This window comes from Anomalospiza imberbis, chromosome 21 (genome assembly GCF_031753505.1).
Source record: "Anomalospiza imberbis isolate Cuckoo-Finch-1a 21T00152 chromosome 21, ASM3175350v1, whole genome shotgun sequence".
NCBI classification, from domain to species: Eukaryota; Metazoa; Chordata; class Aves; order Passeriformes; family Viduidae; genus Anomalospiza; species Anomalospiza imberbis.
This window is the reverse complement of record NC_089701.1, coordinates 9,647,028-9,666,884: the sequence shown is the minus strand read 5'-3', so window position 1 is coordinate 9,666,884 and position 19,857 is coordinate 9,647,028. Positions and strand designations below refer to the sequence as shown.

Sequence of the window (19,857 nt, the reverse complement as noted above, 5' to 3'; positions counted from 1 at the left end):
TCCACTGAGGGGACCTGGAGTCACCTCTGCTCATGGGAGGTCTTGGCCTGGCAGAGCCAGAGCCACCAGCTGAGCTGTGGTGTGGTTGTTTCAAAGTGTTACAACAGGAAAAATTCTGGTTTAATGACTGCTTCAGCCTTCATGGAATATAAAAGTCTTAAAGTTAATTGAAACAAGCTGGAAATGTGATTTTTTTTTTTTTACAGTGAACAGAGGAAGCTAGGGGAGGGGGGAAGGGCTTTGTGCTGTTCCCTGGGCCACTTGCTGTGCAGCCTTGTTGCTTCAGGCTGGAGCTGTGTCTGTCTGCTGGCCAGGGCAGTCCCTGTCCCAGGGCTGTCACCTTTGCAAATCACTCCCACTCCAGAGAAGAGAGAGAGAGAGAAAGAAAGAAAGGGAAAGAAAAAAGGAAAGAAAGAAAGAAAGGGAAAGAAAGAAAGAAAGAAAGAAAGAAAGAAAGAAAGAAAGAAAGAAAGAAAGAAAGAAAGAAAGAAAGAAAGAAAGAAAGAAAGAAAGAAAGAAAGAAAGAAAGAAAGAAAAAGAAAGAAAGAAAAGAAAGAGAAAGAAAAAAGGAAAGAAAGAAAGGGAAAGAAAAAAGAAAGGGAAAGAAAAAAGAAATTAAGGGAAAGAAAGAGAAAGAAAGAAAGGAAGAGAGAAAGGGAAAGAGAAAGGGAAAGAAAAAAGGAAAGAAAGAAAGAAAGGGAAAGAAAGGGAAAGAAAAAAGAAAGGGAAAGAAAAAAGAAATAAAGGGAAAGAAAGAGAAAGAAAGAAAGGAAGAGAGAAAGAGAAAGCAAAAGAAAGAAAGAGAAAGAAAAGGAAAGAAAGTAAAAAGAAAGAAAGAAGCATTTCTAGCTCAAAAATGCACATAAAATCATAGAACTGTAGACTCACAGATTGGCCTGGTTGGAAAGGACCTTAAAGCTCATCTCATTCCACCCCCTTCCGTGGGCAGGGACACCTTCCACTAGCCCATGGTTGCTCCAAGCCCCGTCCACCCTGCCTTGGACACTTCTTTACTCCTTGGATCTTGGGAATGGCTCCAGTTCTTTGGGAGTGTTTTACAGAGCCCTTGGTGGATGATGCAGACCCTGCTGTGGACCTTGGGAAGGTGTTACAGTGATTTTCTCCCGTCACCACTTGTGACACGAGCTGATATCGCTGGCCCTGGGGGATGCTGATGGTGGGACACTGTTGGTGACAGGAGGAGTGCTGCAGGCACTCGCTGCTCTCCATATTTTCCATATTATTTCCGAAATTTTCGATTTTTTTTCCAGATGTACCCCTTCTGTTTTCCAAAGCAGTGTGAGCCACAACTTCCCAGGTGCAGCAGTGCTGGTCCCTGCCCTCTCCCACTGCCTGGTGCTGGGCCTGGATGGTGCCTCATGGCAGGGCCATGACCTTCCCTTTGGTCCATGCCAAACCCATTTTTCTTACTTCTACCTCTTTTTTACTGTTTCAGCGAGGTAGGGATGGAGCTCAACTGGGGGAGAAAGAAACAGCAGATTCAACTTGAGTTTTAGGAGTGATCATCTGACCCAGCACTCCTTGAATGGCTTGAAAACAAGGAACGAGATAAAAGTCCTCTGACACAGAGCACTCCCCTCATTTACCTTGGTCTATTTATAAACTGTTTGGAAGGGTCACGATAACCCAGGCAGGATGCGGCGTCCCTGCGGGGGACATTCCCCGGCCCAGGGATAAACTGTTTGGGTTATCCAGGACGTGTTAGAGCTGCTCACAGAGGCTGGAAATTTTTGCTAAGAGTGAGATTGGGAAGAATGAGGGGTCTGGCTTGATGGCCCCAAGAATGCATCCATGGAATTTACACTGGATTTAGGATTCAGGAGGGCTGATGCTTCCGGGGGAGCCCAGGGATCAGCAGCAGCAATTCAGGGCAGATCAACACAAGGTGGGTGATGTAAAAGGGAAAAAATCCGCCCACCAGCCCAATCCAGAGCTGATGTGGCCGTGGAGCTGTGGGGTTACACTGCAGAAGGGCAAATCCATGCTTGGAAAACAGATCTTTGGGTCTGGGAATGACTCTCCAGGGCTGGATTCTGCACCCCTGCCAGGGGCTGCTGACCCCTTGTGCGGATCCTGCCCACCGTGGATCAGATTATTTTATGATATTCTTTTATTCTTCCCTGTCTGGGGCTGCAGGAGGGGCTGGCTCCAGGGTCAGGGCCCATGGGGGTCCTCAGGGGTTTCTGTGTCCCAACCCCAGCCCCATTTTCCCTTCTCCACTTGCAGCCTCTCACTTTTAGTTTCAGGACTCCCTGCCTGCTGCAGGTTTTACATCCCTGGGCCATATTCCTGATATCTACACCCATTGCTGGCTCCAAGCCAGTGACCTCTTCAGCTCCTTTCAATTTTTTTTACCGGTTTTCCTCTTTTTCTGCAGAGTTTCTCTGGGCAAGGCCAATGCTGCAAATATGGTACACTCCATCCTGGAGCTGCTGGGTTTCATCCAGGACCCATTCTGAGCTCTGAGCACCTCACAGCTTCCCCAAAGGGACCCTGGGTGCTTCATTCACCTAATTGTGGTTTCCCAGGGTGCACGGGGGGGGGGGGGGATTTGCCCACGTTTGGGATGCAGCTGCTGCTCCTCAGCCCTAGAAGTGTTCTGGCTAAACAGGCAATGTGCAAAACCTTGAAGGAAAACCCTAAAATTGTCACATAAGGTGGTGCCACGGAAGCTCTGGCAATGCCTCCTTGTGGGTACCAAACCCAGGGGTGCCCAAAGCAGTGGGTACCAGTCAGAGGCTGGTACCAAAATCTCGGCTCAGGGCGCCGTCCCCCTCTCCCTGGGACATTCTCATTCTCTCACCTCTCTCCGTGTGGGAGAGGCTGTGTTTGTGCAGGATTTGCATCCGTGGCCGCCGGACGGGCTGTGGCACCTCTCGTCCCCATCCTGGCCCCGCATCCGTTTCCTCCCCGCGGGGCCCAGTCGGGGCGGCGCGGCCTCGGCACCCGCAGGGACACGGGCGACAGGGCAGGTGGCCCCAGGGCCCTGGGGGACAGGGCTGGTGGCCCCAGTTTGCTCCCGCGTGGCCCTCCTGTGCACTGCCCCCCACTGCACTGCCCTGATGCCCCCATGTGCTGCCCAAGGCACAGCTCCCCCATGTACGCAGCCCACACATCCCTCACCCCATGGCAGTGCCCCCCAGGAAAAACAACCCGCCCAAAAACCATGACCTCTGTGCCTGCGTGTCCCCACAGGACACAGCAGCTTGTCTCCTCCAATTTGGGGTGCTGGAGGTCCCCAGAGCCCCGTGGGAAGGGGGGACACAGTCCCCACACCAGGGCCAGGAGCAGCAGCTCAAGGGGATATTTGGCCTGGGAACATAAGCAGCTTTTCCATCGTCCTGTCCTCCTTGTCCCCACATGGGACAGGCACCTCCTGGTGCCATCGATGCCCCTGCCCTCCCCAGGTGCTCCCCAGCATTATTTGGCGGTCACTCCAGAACCAACCTGTGATTTTGGAGTTGGCAGCAACACCAAGACAGTGTCCCCAGCCCTGCATCCCCTTGTCACCTGTGTGTGGTCACTCCATGACTGGCAGTGGCCAAGCTGCCTCTCCAGATCCTCATCCCCTTGTGCCATCCAGCTCCACCAGCACCACGGGGGTCCCAGGCAGGTCAGTCCCACGTCCCCACTGTCACCAGGATCTCATCACCCTCTGTCTCCAGCTCAGGAGGGCTTTAGAACCCCCCTTTCCAGGACAGGCTGTCCATCTTCCACCCTCCCTGGGCTTCCTGCTGTGTTCTCAGGGTTTTCTGTCCCCCCCATTTCAGAGCTTAGGGGGGCACTGTGTTTGGGGGATTTTTAATGGTTCCCAACTACTCTGCTTGGGGGAAGCTCTTCCTTCTCAAAAAGCTGAATTAGCCAGAAGAGCATCTTCCTTCATGGCTGCTCCCAAACCACCTGCCAAGCCCCTCTTAATGGGATCTCTGCTTTGGGTCAGCCCTGCCTGGCTTCCCGACCCCGAGGGCAGCTCCCAGCTGCTGAGTGTCAGTTCCAGCTGGGCTCCTGTGCCTTCGTGACACAGAAATCCTCACATTTGCAAGGATTTGTTAGGCAAATCCCGCTGGCCACAGCAGAGACACATGCAGCTGCCTGGGGCTGGGGAGACTTGCTCAGAGAATCCGTTCCCCTGAAGTGGGGGCAATAGTGTGCATCACAGCCAGGGTGGGATCTGCACTGTGATGCACCAAACCCCCTCGGATTCGGGGTTTTCCCCCCTTATTTTTGGTCCTGTGCAGCTGGGTCCGCAGGGTGCAGGTTCCAGCTATCAAAAAACAGGAGCTTGAAATACCAGCAAGAGCTCACTTCGGGCTTTTCTGGCTTTACCAAATGGGCTTGTTTTGGGGGAAAAAACCCTGGCCAGGCTGTGCAAGTGCAGGTGAGAGGTGGGAAGGAAAGGGGAGTGCAGGTGAGGAGAAGCCCCGTGATGAACTTTTGCACTGCTGGGTGAGGAAAACCCCTGCGGCTTCCAGCTCTGGAGGGATGCAGCGGTTTTCCACGGGAGTTTTTGTGCCCACACCAGAACCTGGTCCCACGGCCGCCGTGCAGCCTTGGCCCTGGCTGTGCCCACGTCCCCGAGCTGCTTGGACAGAGCAGCCGAGGGACCAAGAGCTGCGGCAGGGCCGGGGCAGCAGAGCAGGAGCGGCTGCAGTCAGGACCTGCCCAGGGTCCGACCGACTGCTCTGGGCTTGCTGCTTTTCCCAGCCTCGTTATTCTGTATGGGCTCACTCCTTCCCCGCTGACTGACTTGATTTTCTCTCCGTTTCTCCTGTTGGCAAGGGGAAGCACCCAAGCACCGCGTCAGCCCCAATTAACCCTCTTGGCAGCGTCACCGCTTTGACCTTTCGGCTGCCGGGTTCCGGGCTAATGACTAACGACCGACACCGCCGAGGGTGGGGATGCTTTGCCCGGGCTCTCGGGGTGTCCGGGTGATGAGTTGACCCCGCTGCCCCGGGTTCTCTCGCACGGTGAGACGAGACGTGACGGCAGCGGCCGGGGGGTGTGGGCAGGAGGGGGACACGGGACCGGCCGGCAGCGGCCGTCCCGGGGCACGGCGAGAAGGAAGTGCCGCCCAGGGCCACTCCTCCTCCCCATTTCCTCTGCGGGGCTGGTTTCTGTACGGATGAGAGCGGCCACAGAGCAGCTGCCGGCCCGGCCGAGGCCGGACGCTGCGCTCGGCGGGCGGAGGGAAGCGCCGGTGACCGGCGCCGAGGGGACACCGCGGGTAACTGCGCTGCCATCGGCTCCCCCGTCCTGCTCCCCATCCCTCAGGGGTCACCAAGGCACTCCAGGGCTACTTCCAGCTCCATCCCTGCCGCCGCCTTCCGCTCGTCCCCAGTCGCTGCTTTCCACCAGAAGCCGCCTCGGTTTTTCAGGGATGCTCTTGCTCCCGATGCTTTGGGATGTTTCAGGCTCTTCCCCTCCGCTTGCTGTCATTCCTTCGGACTTGGCTTCGGGGCCTGGCAAAACTTGGGGCTGGGCTGGTGGGGTTTGGTGGCGAACAGGCTGTCGGGGGGCTGCTGGCTGTCAGCCCTGTCACCCTGCGCCGTGTGCTCGGGGAGGGTGGGCTCTGCACCCGCCGAGCTCCGGCCGTGAATCAACCGCCTTGCTCGGCTTCTTCCCAGACGGGGCCCCCGGGCAGCTGCAGTTCGGGATGCCGGGGCCGTGCTGGCCTCTGCCGACATTCCGGCTTTCTCCTCCCAGCCACTGACCGACCGCTTTATCTGCAGGCCCCACGGCAAGGGGCTGCTTTGTGCCACCTCCCCCATGGAAATACTCCCTTTTGGATGGAGGGTTTGGCTCCAGCTGGGGATGGGGGGTACCAATCTTTAGAATTTCCCAGCTGTTCCCTTTTCCCAGCAGCTTTGCTCATCCACAGAGGCTGAGTTTGGGTGCAGCCTCCCCTGCCGGGGGTACTTTAACCAAGACCTCGGCTCTCCGCTGGCCTCTCCTGCCACCAGGAGCTTTTGCCGCCTGCCCGGGGCTGTCCCCATCCTGCTCCCCTGTCCCAGGCTGCCTCCAGCTGCCCACACAGGCTCCTCTGTTGTGGAAACGTTGTTTTGGAGCTGCAGGGTGCACGAATGCAAACACTGCAAGAGCTACAGCAGGAACGCTGGAGGCTTCCCAGGAGTGTTTCCAAGTGCAAGTTTTCCTGCGGTCCAGGCTCGGCACAGAACAGAGATCAGCAGTGTTTACTCGAGCACTGGGATGCTGCAGACTGAATTCCTGCCTTCTCATTCCTGTTGTTTTCACCAAATGTTAAATTAAGCTGCTGAAAGTGCACCATTGCAGGCTGGCACAGCCTCCTGCCCAGCCCTGACCCGACACTGAGTGTGCAAGGGCTGCTTTTAGAAACTTCCAGTCCTATGTAAATACCAGCAGGTATTATGGACTGAGTCATGGCAATAACAGGGTTATTATAGTCATGACTGCACAGATTCCTTGCTCAGGATGGGGTTCTGTCCTTCCACCCTGCCTTGCTCAGCTCATCTGGAGGGTTGGGCATCCCACACCAGTGGGATGGATGTGCTGGTGGGCTTTTGGGAAGATCTTGAGCACTGGTGAGCACTCGGTCCTCACCGTTCCCCACAAGTCTTGTAGGGGCTTTGGGCTCTGCATGGACGTGGCAGTGGGAGGGCAGGCTCTGGGCTGTGAGCAGCCACATCACTTCATGTTTCAGCTGCAGCAGCTGTGGCCTGGTAACCTCCATGGAGAGTGCTTGGGGTGTCCTGTGTTCCCCTGCCAGAGCAGCCTCCCAGGCCTTGAACGGAGCCGATGAAAAAAAGAAAATTTTAAACAGGTCTTGTTATGACAGGACGAGAGGTTCTGGTTTTAAACTAGAAGACAGTGGCTTTAGAGTAGATAAAAGGAAGTTTCTGAGAATGAGAGTGGTGAGGCCCTGGCATGGGTGTCCAGAGTGGCTGCCCCACTCCAGGCCAGATTGGATGAGGCTTGGAGCAGCCTGGGCTAATTGGAGGTGTCCCCTGTGGCAGGGGTTTGGAATGAGGTGGTCTTTGAAGGTTCCATCCAGCCATAATTATTCCATGATTCTGTGATCCTGTTCTCTAAAACTTTTCCTGTAAATTTCCATAGCCTCTTCCCTGGCATTTAACCAACCCCTCTTCGCCTGCAAGGGCTTGGGGCTGAGAAAATGTTGCCCTGTGCTTGTGGAGATGTTTGTCAGTGCCTGGAGAGTTTTCTCATCCCTGGCTGAGCTCTGTGAGTCCTGATCCCTTGAGTCCATGCTGGTCTGAGCAGCAGGGGCTGCTCCCCAGTGGCTTTGGGGTCAGCTGTCCCTTTGGGGACCTGCAGGCACCGTGTGAGCAAGGTGATGCAGGATGGAGAGGAGCAAGGATGTGACTGCGGGGTGGTGTGGGGACAGCCCAGGGCTCCCAGTGGCATCCTTTGGATGATGTTCACAGAACCTGATGTTCTGTGGAAAAGGAAGGACAAGGAAGCTGGAGCCACCTCCCAATAAGTGCAAGATGCTTTGTTCTTCATTCTCATTTGAGATTCTTGTCATTAAGGAGTTTTGAGGTGGCATCAAAAGGTGGCATTGCAGTGATGGTGGCATCCAGCCCTTCTTCCTGGTGCTGCCTCAGGGCCTCCTTGCCAGATCCTGTCTGGCTGGTTTTGCCTTTGCACACCAAACCCTGCGCAGGGTCAGGAATTAGGTCAGCAATTAGCACTCGGGGTTAATTGCTGCCAGCAGTGGCAGCTCCAGCGATGATGGGATGATGGCTGGGCTCACCGGCTGCCCTCTCATGGTCCCAAAATCAGCTTGTGCACGGTGTGGGAGCAAAGCTTTGCATTTCAGAGCAGCCGGGAAGGCTGTGGGGAGAAGCAAGGAGGCAGAGGGAGCAGTTCCAGTGCCTGTGGCTCCCACACAGCCCCGGGGTGCCCTCGGGCTCCCTGAGTGACGGAGCCGCTTTGCGCAGGGGAAGTAAAACCTCATCCAGAGCGTGACTTTGTGCAGGTTGGTGGCTTCCTGCTGAGCTGGAGCCAGTTAATAACAAACTTCCAGACCTCCCTGTTCTCTCCAGAGTCGTGGTGGTGCTTTTGGCAAGACCCGGTGTTGATTTTTTAAGGATGGCTGATGAAAGTGGCGTTTCCTCACGCTGCCTGTGCTGGCTCCGTGCTCTGGGGCTGGCAGTGCCGCAGCAGCAAACTGTCCCTTGTGTCAGCACTGCTGCAGCCCAGAGGTGTCAGAAAAATGCCCTCCCACCATGACACAGCTTCTGGCACCTCCAGCCTTGTGCCAGGCAGGGCCAGGGCAGCACATGGGGCTGCATCCAACCCTGCAGAGCTGTGTTCTCCCAGGGGTTCCCTGCTGGGTCTGTGCCTCTTGTCACGTCCCTCTGGCCTCTCCTTCTTGTTTGCCAGCTGAGGTTTGTCCATTCAGATGGTTATCCCAGGATGACCATGTCCCTCAGCTCCCCTGTGCAGCTCCAGGGTCTCATGTGGCAGCCCCTGTGTCCCAGGGGGGTGTGTGGGCACACAGGGCATGGAAGGACCATGGGGGTGGCAGGGTTGGGGTTCTGTGGGGCTGCCCCACTCCTCTCCCCACAGCCATGTGCTGCTGGCAGGCTCAGGCACAGCCACGCTGGTTCTCCGCAGCCCCTCTGAGCCTTCCCACCCAGGGCAGCTCTCATCTCACCTCCCTGCCAGGCACATCCATCAGCACAGCCAGGAAAATCCTCCCTGGGAGATGCCACCACAACCAGGATGGCAACCACAGCAAGTTACTCCCACACCACGAGAGGTGTCTGTGGGTGGACGAGTGACTTCCCACAGGGTGTGTACGTGCCTGTGTGCATGTGCGGGCACAGAGGTGGGGCTTTGTGTCTTCCTTGAATTTAGCAGGTGTAGGGAAAGAGGACTGGGCAGCTGTGGTTCAGAGCATGGGTCTGTCCTGCTGTCCTGCCTCCTTCTTACAGCACAACCTTTGGCTTTGGCCTCAGCCAGCTTTGACCTTCCCTTCTGCATCTGAAGGCAGGGCTGGGTTTGTGTTATAACACCAGTTTGCATTAATTGACACTGAGGAACAACTGAGGGAGCTGGGGGTGCTCAGCCTGGAGAAAAGGAGACTCAGGGGTGAGCTGATCACTCTGTACAGCTCCAGAAAGGTGGCTGTGCTCAGGTGGGGTTGGGCTCTTCCTCCAGGCAGCGCTGACAGAACCAGGACACAGTCTCAAGCTGCACCAAGGGAAATTCAGGTTGGATATTAGGAAAATGCTTTTCATGGAAAGGGTGATAAAGTTTCTGGAATGGCTGCCCAGGGAGGTGGTGCAGTCACCATCCCTGGGTGTGTTTAAAACAAGCCTGGATGTGGCACTGGGTGCCAGGGTTTAGGTGAGGGGTTGGGGCTGGGTTGGACTCGATGATCTTGAAGGTCTCTTCTAACCCAGTGGTTCTGTGAATTCTGTAAATTTCATCTGTAGTTTTGCACATCTGTCCATCTTCCAGAAAGTCAGCTTAGGTCTGAAAGTCTCTGCCACCCTGCCGTTGCTGATTGCGGCAGGTTTCTGCCCATTAGAAAGGAGGATATCTGTCTAATTCCACTGTTATTGGTCAGTTTCTGATGTTAGGAAGGTTGATTTTATATAATACCTTTTCTTTTTAGAAAGAAGATGATGTGAATGGACTGTAAGAACCAGAAGAGATGGAGGAAGAGCTGCCCTGCTCTGAGGTGGATGGAAAAAGTGTCCGCAGGGATCTGGGGGTGGAGATGCCCTGCATGGAGAGCAATCCCACAGGAGACACAGCTGGAGCAGAGGAGGATGCAGGACAGGTGCCCTTTGCTGAGAGCAGCACAAAAGAAGAGGCTCCTTGTGACCCAGGAATTGTCTTCACTGAGGGCAGCGTGGAAGGAGAGATGCAGGGCAGTGGCAGCGATGGGGAAAGGGAGATTCCCAGCACAGGTAGTGACAGGGAAGAGGAGATTCCTGGTACCAACAGTGATGGGGAAAGGGAGATTCCCAGCACAGGTAGTGACAGGGAAGAGGAGATTCCCGGCAGTGGCAGTGACAGAGAAGGGGAGATTCCTGGTACCGACAGTGATGGGGAAGGGGAGATTCCAGTCACAGATAGCGACAGGGAAGGGGAAATGCCCTGTGATGCAAAAGAAGAGGCGTCTTGCTCTGAGAGCGACGCAGAGGAAGTACCAGATGCTGTGATCGCTGCTGCTTCCAAGAAAATAACTTCAATTTCCTCTCCCCTACGGGCCATCGTCCGCCTGCGCCGGCGCTACCGGGGGCTGAAGAAAAGCTGCCTGCATTTAGAGCTGCCTCGGGAGAAGTCTGCCGAGTTTGTCCACACCAGGCTGCTTCAAAGGCAGCTCTCCCTGAACAGAGCTTCCCTGTACAGCCCTTCCATGTCCTTTTTTAATCAGTCCGGCTTTGAGCGTTCCCAGTACTTCACCTTTGACACGTCTGTGGAACATTACTCCGTGAAAAAGTGCAGGCGGAAAAAGAGCCGAAGGAAATCCAGGATGGTCCTCTACCCAGATAAAACAAAAAAATACCTCCCAGCAGAGGAGAAAAGCAAGGCAAAGCGCTGCCTCTTCTTGCTCATTGCCATTATCTTCTTCCAGATTCTCAATGCAATAGAGAACCTGGATGATAACCTCCAAAAATACGACCTTGATGGTTTGGAGAAAACCATGCACCGAGAAGTATTTGGGCAGAAGGTTGCTGTGGAAAGTATTGTGGAATTACTGAAAGACTATCTGGCTACCCACATCCACAACAAGCCTCTGGTGATCTCTCTGAACGGCCCGACGGGGGTTGGGAAGAGCCACGTTGGCTGGGTGCTGGCCAAACATTTTCGCTCTGTCATGGACAATGACTTTGTGCTCCAGTACTTTGTGATGCATCACTGCCCCAGTGGGGTGGCTCCCCTCACGTGTGAAATAGATCTGTCCAAGAAGATTTCTGACATGGTTACCAGAGCTGAAATAGAGGAAAAGACCCCGCTGTTTATTCTGGATGAGGTTGAGCTCATGTCCCCCGTCCTGCTGCACACTCTCAGCCGATTCTTTGAACCCAATCAAACCAACGAGTTCCTCAATGCCATCTACATTTTAATAAGCAACCTGGGAGGTGCTGAAATCACAAAGTTCGTTATCCAGAATGCATCCACTGAGCTCCTGCATCAGCAACGGGGAGCTGAAGAGCTGCTGAGCATCATCCAGCCAGTCCTGGTCAGTGTCCACCCTCTCTGGAAGGCTGCAGACATCATCCCCTTTGTCCTTCTGGAGAAGTCTCATGTCATAAACTGCTTCCTGGAGCAGATGAGGAGGGAGGGGCTCTATCCCGACCAGAAGCACATTGAAAATTTGGCAAATCAGCTCAGTTACTACACTACAGGGGACAAGCAGTACTCCAGCATGGGCTGCAAGCAGGTTGTGGCCAAAGTCAACCTCCTGTAGGGATTTACTGCAGACACCAAGCCCTGCTCTTGGGGTTTGCAAAGTTCTGTGCTCATGAGGAGTGTGTTCCAGCAGGCTGTGCTCAAGGTGTCCTTTCTCAGCCCTGCACTGGCTCTGTCCTGGTCCAGGCAGAGGCGTGGCAGCCTGGACAACCTGGTCCCTGTTCTCCTCCAGAGACTTCACTTTTTCCTGATGTTCTGTGGAAAAGGAAGGGCAAGGAAGCTGGAGCCGCCTTCTAATAAGTGCAAGATGCTTTGTTCTTCATTCTCATTTGGGGTTCTTGTCATTAAGGAGTTTTGCGGTGGCATCACAAGCTGCAGGATATAAATAGGATGGAACAATCCCTGGGTCACTGCCCCTGCAGAATATGTCACCTCATGTGTCTCACTCTCTCCAGGCTCCCAGCTCTTTGCTTTCCTTGGTCCTGGCTGGTGTGAGCAGAGCAGAGGCAGGGCTGGACACCTGGCACGGGGACAGTTTGTGGCTCCTGCCCCCAGAGGTGCAGGCCTGCCTTCTCCAGCTTCTACATGACCACATCCTCAGGAGAACACTTTTTGGACCTGTTCCTGAGCTGTTCTGAGCTCATCCCTGAGCTCACCTTTGGCACCTGCAGTGAGATTTCTGCCCCACAGGTGTGTTTGGGCTCGCCTCAAAGACTGCTCAGCTGTGCCAGATGGTGCAGAAATAACCTCTGGATTGTTTCAGGTCTGGTGGTGACACCTCATCCTCAGAGCTCTTCTGCTTTTTGCCTCTGGGGACACGTCACTGTGGGCAGGCATTATCTAGAAAGCCCAAAGCAGCAATTGATGGATATTAAGCAACACACACTGGAAAATACAGTTTGGGCTGATGGAGTGGGAATCGTGGGCTTGTTCCCAGTCCTGAGAGGCCAAGAAGAGGGTTTGCCATTGAGCCCCAGGTGAGATGTGGCCTGAGAGCAGCTTGGGAAGAACACACAGCCATGTTTTGAGCAGAACTGAGCAGGTATTTATGACATTGTTTTCTCAGGTTGTGGTTTTTACAAGATTTCTACAACTTGCTGTGAATTCCCAGACAAGAAACCCTGTGGATGTTTGCACTGGGGTTTTGATCCACCTCTTTCTAGTTGTTGGTCTCCAAAGACTCCATACTCCAGCTTCCAGAGCTATTGTCAGGAATAAACCCAAACTATCCTGAATAAAAGAATTGAAAGTACATTTCTTTCATTTGACTGAAATTTGGATTTCCTCCAAAATTTCCCTTCTGGAGCCATGTACCCCTGGTAAGCCCAATCCCAAACCCACACAGTGCAGCAGTGCCAAAAGCTGGGTCCTGCAGAGCTGCTCCATCCAAGCCACCTCCTAAATTCACGTGTCCTCAAAAACCAACGTGTGGGAGCTGGTTTCCACAGCTTAGAGAGCTTAACTTAAGCAGTAAGCTTAGCTTACTGCTAAGGCATTTGGGATGCTTTTATCCTGGATGAGGAACAACTCAGGGACCAGGATTCCCCTCCTCCTCCAGCTGGGAGAGGGGCAGATGTTAGTTCTGATTGTCTCCACAATGTCTTTGTTTATAAATGCCACCCACGGGGTGCTTGGTTGTGCCAGAGGTCCCTGGGTGCCTCCACACCAACATCACCCTGTGCAAAAGTGGGGGGAGACTTTGAGTGGAGCTGAGCATCTGCAGAGTTTGTTTCCACCCCTCTGAGGCTCTCCTGCCCTAAATCGGGGCTCCTAGCCTTTCCCTGAGCCTGAGGTTTCCTGAGTGCCCTGTGCACCTTGAAGAGCTGCTGAGGTTTTTGTGTCTCACCAAGCTCCTCAGTGCACAGAGGTGGGGCTCAGCTTCCTGCTGCCTGAACACCACCTCATCCCTCAGCCTCTGGAGGCTCTTGGCAGACAGCACGGGAACATCCAGGCTATGGAGAGGACTTTTCCTGCCAGAAGATAGGATGCAGGATTCGAATCCCAGCTCAAATGGCTCTTTAGGTTGTGCCCTAGGCTTCCTCAGTTGGCAAAAGCTCTTCCTGAGTCAGGACACATCTCTGTTGTGCTTGGAGCAGTGTTTTGTGGCAGGCTGCTGCCACCCTGCTGCAGACCCTGTGTTTGGTCCCCTGTTCAGCAGTTCAGCAGCACTGGGATGGCTGTTCCCTGCCACTGCTGGCTGGGGACACGTGCAGGTACTTTGCACCCTGCAACTGCGTCCCAAAGCCACAGTGGGGTTTGGGCCAAATTCCCTTTTTGCATTTGTCCTGGGGAAAATGCAGGTGATTCCAAACAGCTCTGTCTGAGGAGGATGCTGTTACTGCCCATGAGAGCAGGCAGTGAAGGAGAAGGGTGGGAGGGGATGGGAAACAGGTAATGTATTGAGGGTGACCCCACTGGCCAGTCTGGAGCTTTCCCTGGGCTGGGGTCCCGTGGGCAGGAGCTCCAGTTGCTCTGGTGTGGGAGTTGGGAGGGTTTGTTTTATTTCATACAGTGCTTATGAACTGCTCTCCCCAGGCCTTGGAGCACTCTGGGCAGGAACTGGGGCTGGGGTTCCCAGGGCACTCCTGCTCCAGGGATGGGATGTGCCCTGTGCTTCTCCATGGATGTGGTCCAGCTCCAGCCACAGGAAGGTGGGTGGGTGCACGTTCTGCTGGAGCTCTGGATAACTTCAGCTGCCTCAGGGAGAAGAGCTTTGGATTTAGATATTCCTAAAAAGGACCTAATCCCCAGCAACCTCCCTTAATCAAAGCAGCCTGTCTGAAGCTGCCTCCAGAGGTGGGTGCTGGCTGGTGGGGCCAGGCCGAGTCCTCCTGGGATTTCCCTGCACCACGGGAAGGTGTGATGGCCCAGGACCAGAGCTCTCTGTTACGCAGCATCACCCCAGCCTTGCTGGGCTTGCCCGGTCCCTGAGCTCCCCGAGTGCTGCTGGGGCTGCTGCCAGTGCTGTGAGCCCACCCAGCAGGACCTTGTCCTCTCTCCTGAGGCTTCTGGCTGTCCCTGAGGATCTGTGATGTTGGCCCAGGGCACCTGAACAGTGCTTGCAGAGAGAGGCAGACGAAGGGGTGCAGAGGGATCCCATCTCCACGTGCACCAGTGACTTGTCCCTGTGCTAAGGGCAAGGAAAAGCCGCTGCCAGTCCCTAGAAGGGACTCGTTGCTTTCTTTCCAACTCCTGTGGTGTTCACTAAACAGGTGAGGTGCCACCAGGAAAGCAGATTTTGATCCCAGTGATGGCAGGGAAGATCAGGGCTGCAGCAGAGGAGAAAAGAGCAGGGACAGCCTAGGTAGGTCAGGGCTGCAGTTCCTGCCAGGGTGCAGAGGGAATGTCTGCAGTGGCTTCTGAGACCTTGCACTGATGAGTGAGTCCTGGAAAGGTGGAGGGAGGACAAGCACCCACTCTCCCTGGGAAGGAGGAGGAGGGACAGGCAAATACAGGAGTGAATGCATTACCTGTGAGCATCCTGGAGAGATGGGAGAAATTACATCCAACGTTTTTCAAAAATAGTTGTAACCTTAGAATCTAGTTTCTTCCTCTTACAGGATATTCAGAGAATAGCTGTTAATAGTTACTGGGATGAACTGGAAAGAGTTTTCCAGAGCTGGGGAAACAAAATATTCCATAAATGGTGGGAGAACAGAGTCAGACAGAGACAGACATGGTTTGTTTGCCCATGGAATTTGGAGGGGAAGGGGAGCTGAGAGGCACCCAAGCACTGCAGGAGACAGGCTTGGGATGGAAATCATAAACTGGGAGAAAGGTCTGAAAGAAGGTGCTGCAGAGGAGGGTGTGAGTGAGCAAATGCACGTTCCAGGATGGGGAGGGTGAAGGGCTGAAAGGAAAACAAGCCTGGGGGCATCGCAGCACTCACAACTCCACAGGAGGGATAACACCCCGGGGCCCGAGAATGGCAAACATCCCGTTAAAATGTATAAATAGGTGTGTTGCATATGCAAGAGGTGAAGTAATGCCGGGCCACGCTGGAGCAGTGTGGCACCATATTTGGGCACCTCTCGGGCAGGGAGGGAGGGAAGGAGGGGGTGCTGTGCCCCCCCAGCATCCTGCCGGCAACGGGGGCGCAGGACGGGGCGACGGAGCCCGGGGGAAGTTTCAGGTGAAGCACGATAAGAGCTTTCCAATACGCAAAACACGGGCAGAAGGGAGACAGCGGTGCTTGGTTCTCCCAGCCCGCCTTGGGCAGGGTGTGGAGCTGGCTCCGGAGGGGGAGGTTTATGTAAAACTTTGGGGAAGCTGCTGCAGCTGTGGAAGGGCAAAGTGGAGTGAGGAGAGAGGCTGCAGAGCGGCTGCTGCTGGCCCCCGGACTGAGGGTGCTTTGGGCAGACACAGGGCTCTGCTCAGGGGTCTCGGGAGCTCCCACTCTGCCTGTTCTCTGTGCCCCCCCTGCCTGTCAAGGCTCCAGCGGGAGCTCCCCCTGCCCAGCACTGAGCTGCTCCGGCTGGCAGTGCTCAGCCGGCAGAGATTGCACCAATGTAACGTCATTCCTCCTAAGAGATGTGCTTCAGCTCCTAAAACATCTGCATTTAGGTGCAAAGTTTCGGGCAGCTGCATCTGAAAACTGCCAGGCTGCTGAGATCAGCTCGGAGGGATTGGTTTCCAGGCGGGATGGGTTAGAGGGAAAGCAGCCAGCACTGAAACTGGAGCGTGTAGATTAATGATGTCATAAAATAATCTGGAAACTCATTTGCTTCCCCATGACACTTTCCCCTCATCAATTCAGTTTATTGGCAGATATTAGGTATTATTTTAGGGTCTGTATCTAGAGCTACCTCAGGGGACTTGGAGCCAGCCCCAGGAGATGCCTGCAGAAGGAGCAGCCCTCCCCAGCACACTTTGTGTTCTCCAGTTGCAGATGTGGAGCTGGTGGTCTCTCCCTGTCTCCCTGGGCACTGTGGGATGTGACATCAGCTCCTGCTCCTCCTCCAGCTCTGGAGGTCACAGCAGAGCCCCTCACAGCTTCCTGAAGGACACAAACAGTCCAGGATCTTCTGTGGATGCTAATTTGAGTTTTGTGCTTCCTGTGATGTCTTATCAGTCGATTCCTCAGGTTGGAATTCAGCTGTCCCAATTTTGGTAACTTGAGGAAGGTTGAGTAAGTCTGCCTGGGATTTCCCCATCCCTGCCTCCTGCAAAAAGCCTGTCCAGGAACCCAGGCCTGGGAAAAGACCACCTGGAAAACCTCCCCTGAGGGGAGTGGACATTTTTGTGGCCATCAAATGAAATGTGAAAGAATGTAAAGCATTAATTGCAGCCAAACCCTCTGTTTTCACCTGTACCTTTGCCCCTCTCCTGCTCCTATCAAATGTGCCTCACTGTCCAAACTCTCACTCAAACCAGGCCCATGTGGTACCTTTCCTGTTCTCCTGAAAAAAAAAAAAAAAAAGTTTAAAAAAAATTTCAATATCCTGCAAAAAGACATTCCCAGAATGTATGGTCTCCTTTCAAACTCTCTGAGCCACCCAACACAATTTTTGTGCAGCAGTAGCTGCAGGCTGAAATCAGGGAATCCTGTGCTGCATTCCCACCCAGCCATCCCCAGCTGCCAGGTTCTCCAAAAGTGTGGCTGAAGGAGTTTGTGTCCTCTCAGCTGGCACCACCCGGTGTTTTTATCCTGTGCTTTTCCCGACATATCCAGCAAACTGCCCAGTTCTTCCTGAGATGGCTTCATGTGGGATCAAGGTCCCTGAGTCACGGGCTTGCTCTGCCTTCACTGAGGGCCTGCATCTCCCCGGGTGCCATGGGGGCCTTGGAAAGTCAGTTCTGAGCTTTTCCTTCCAGCATAAGCTGGTCCTTGGCTTCAAGGTTGTTGCTTCCCTCTCCAAGTGAAGAAGTGCCTTGGGTGTGCTCCAGCTGTTCTGGATGATGGAATGAGCATTTCTGCCCCTCCCTGCAGATCCTGCAGCACAGACAGCACAAACAGCTCCACGTTCCTGGGAGGCTTGAGGTCAGAACACGATGCTGAGTGTTGCAGAACTCTTTGGCCTGACGTGACCTGGTGTCCTCAGCTCCATGTGTGCGTGGCCTCTGTCACTTCCAGCTGCAAAAGTCACTCCTTGGTGCTTCCTTCTGCCAAACATCCAGCACTCCCAGCTCTGAGTGCTGCCCCCAATGCAGCCACAGCCAGTGAAATGCTCTGAAGTCTCTGGCTGAGAAAGGGTGGATGAAATTCAATGCTTTGGATCCAGCTCAACAGGTGTTTTCATTTCTCCTTGCTCCTGGTGGGCAGATCTGCTGCCTTGCAGGGCTGATTCATCTCCTCACCTGAGGAGGATGCAGTGAGCTGCTTGGACAAGCTCACCTGGGAGTTATAAATACATCCCTGTTTTACACTGGCATGACAAGAGTGGGTAATGGGGTTGGAAAAAGGAACAGGATTTGTCCCTACAGGTCACCCCCCTCTTCCTGGGGCTCCCTCTGAGGCTGGGTCTGTACTTGCCTCCCTCCAGCTGGGAGTTGGGCAATGCTGGGAGATGGATTAGGGGGGTGAGGGGTGGAACTTCACTGGAAACCTGTAGGTGATGAACAGCGGGGGATGCCACTGGTGCCAGAGCTGGAGGCAGCCCCTGGGTGCTGTGCTTCAGGAGCTGCCTGTTGGCTGCACCAGGGTGACACAGCTCAGGTGATGGGACAGATGGGAAAAGCTGATTTGATCTGTCTGCCTCCTTGGATATGATCCGATTGAGATAAAGAAGATGAATGTAAGACCAAATCTTTGGGTTTTGTCTTTAACATCCAGCTAACACCCAGGTGTGCATTTGGGGCAGTGCCTGTGGCACTGAAACCCCGTGCTCTGGGAGGAAGTTACCCATCCCCAGCCTGACTCACTCAGGTGCTGGCACTGGGGTGGGTCTGAGGGCCCAGCCACCACAGGCAAACAGCAGCAATCCACGAGTTATTTCTTCACTGTGTGCTTCTTTTAAACCACTAATGTGCCTTGGGTGCTGCCCGACAACATTTCACCAGTCCAGACAGGGGTGGGCAGTGCCTGGGCCATGGTCACTGAGAGCAGTGTTTGCCACCAGAGTTAAGGGATGAGCCATTCCACCCCACTCCGAGCAGCTGCAACTGAGAGACTGTGACCCCTGAGAACACCTGGGCCAATTTTTTACATCTTAGGAGCTGCCTTGCCATGAGTGGGGGATTTTGGAAGCAGCAGTTTTTTCTCCCAGCCCTCTGGACTTTGCCCTGTAGAGAAGAGGGTGAAAAAGATTACCCAAAACCACTGGAGTGCTGTGAGCCCTCATGTTTAAACACTCACCTGGGCAGCTCAAGGGAGAGCACTGAGGAAGGATTTTTCAGCAGCAAGTGCCTTGAGGAGAGCCCCAGGCTCCAGCTCCAGGTTTGAAAGGGGATTGGGGTTGATTGCAAAAGCCACCAGCAGTGTTGCCCCGTGGAATCAATGCCCCATCACCTTGGATGTGCTGGGTGGCACATTCCTACCAGAGGGATCCCATGTGTTGCAGTCACTGTGTCAGTTATTTTATTTTGGCCTGGGTTTCCAGTGGAATAAGCCTGAAGGGTGAGAGTTCTGCTGCTGTGACAGGAGGTGACACAGGGGTGATTTACAGGGCTGGGAGCACAGGGGGTTGATGCCTTGTGACTCAAAGCCAACATCACTTTGGTCTTGCAAGAAGCAGAAAGCAAGAAATGTTAGGGAGCCCAAAGGGCAAGGGGAGCTGTCAAAGAATAGTTGTTAAATTGTCAAAAGGTAGTTTTGAAATTGGAATTTTTGCCCTTTGCTGCTTTGTGGTGGCTAAAGGCTGCCTAAAAAGACCTGGGAGCCATCAAGTTCTATTTATCTGATCTAGTGGAAGGTGTCTCTGCCCAAGGCAGTGGGATTGGAACCTGATGACCTTTAAGGCCCCTTCCAACCCAAATCATTCTAGGATTTTATGATTCTATTGTTTGATTTTGCAGTAGCCATCCAGACATGACTGCCCAGGGTGTTTTTGCAGAAATCCATCTTTAATTCCCTCCTGCTCAAGGTGGCCCACGATGACCAAGGCACATGAAGTTTGCAGCTGAATCTTCCAGATTCATGACAAAGACCTGAGAGAGCTGTAGCCCTTTCCAGCAGGTTTGTGGGCACTCAGCCCTTTCAGGCTCTGTTTAGTCATTATAAGCCACAAAGAATCCAAATGTGAGTGCTGTTTTTTTCCTTTTCTGGGCATATCTGAGCTGGAGCTTGCCAGAGCAAGTGCTGAGCTTGCTCATTTTTCTGGGGCAGAGTGCTGAGATTGCACAGGGTCAGAACAGAAACTGCAGTCTCCCATCCTCATCCCTCCAGCTCAAGGCCAGGGTTGCTGGTGGATTGGGTGGGAAGGCAGGGGACAGCACTGCCACCCTCAGATTCTGTTCTTTATAGCAAATATGTGAATTTCAACGAAGGAAACACTCTCAAAAGCACTGAAATGTCTCGAGGCAAAGCCT

At 54.0% G+C, this 19,857-nt stretch overlaps 1 protein-coding gene and 2 long non-coding RNA genes across 3 annotated transcripts in view; 2 read left to right on the top strand and 1 right to left on the bottom strand.

The window, feature by feature from the left end:
- LOC137486353 (uncharacterized) overlaps nt 1-19,857 on the bottom strand; it is a 417,767-nt gene that overhangs the window by 3,683 nt on the left and 394,227 nt on the right. The gene's annotated exons all lie outside the window — the stretch shown is intronic.
- Nucleotides 5,094-12,643, top strand: TOR4A (torsin family 4 member A). Its single transcript, XM_068211511.1, has 2 exons — nt 5,094-5,245; nt 9,644-12,643. Exon 2 carries the CDS (start codon nt 9,683-9,685, stop codon nt 11,447-11,449), a length of 1,767 nt encoding a protein of 588 aa, XP_068067612.1. The 5' UTR covers nt 5,094-5,245; nt 9,644-9,682; the 3' UTR covers nt 11,450-12,643.
- LOC137486329 (uncharacterized) lies at nt 7,430-12,643 on the top strand. Its single transcript, XR_011005692.1, has 2 exons — nt 7,430-7,570; nt 11,764-12,643. It is a non-coding gene; the product is annotated as an uncharacterized lncRNA (long non-coding RNA).

What these genes read in the sequence shown, in the direction of transcription:
- TOR4A (XM_068211511.1), top strand. Translation starts at nt 9,683, where the DNA reads ATGGAGGAAGAGCTGCCCTGCTCTGAGGTGGATGGAAAAAGTGTCCGC.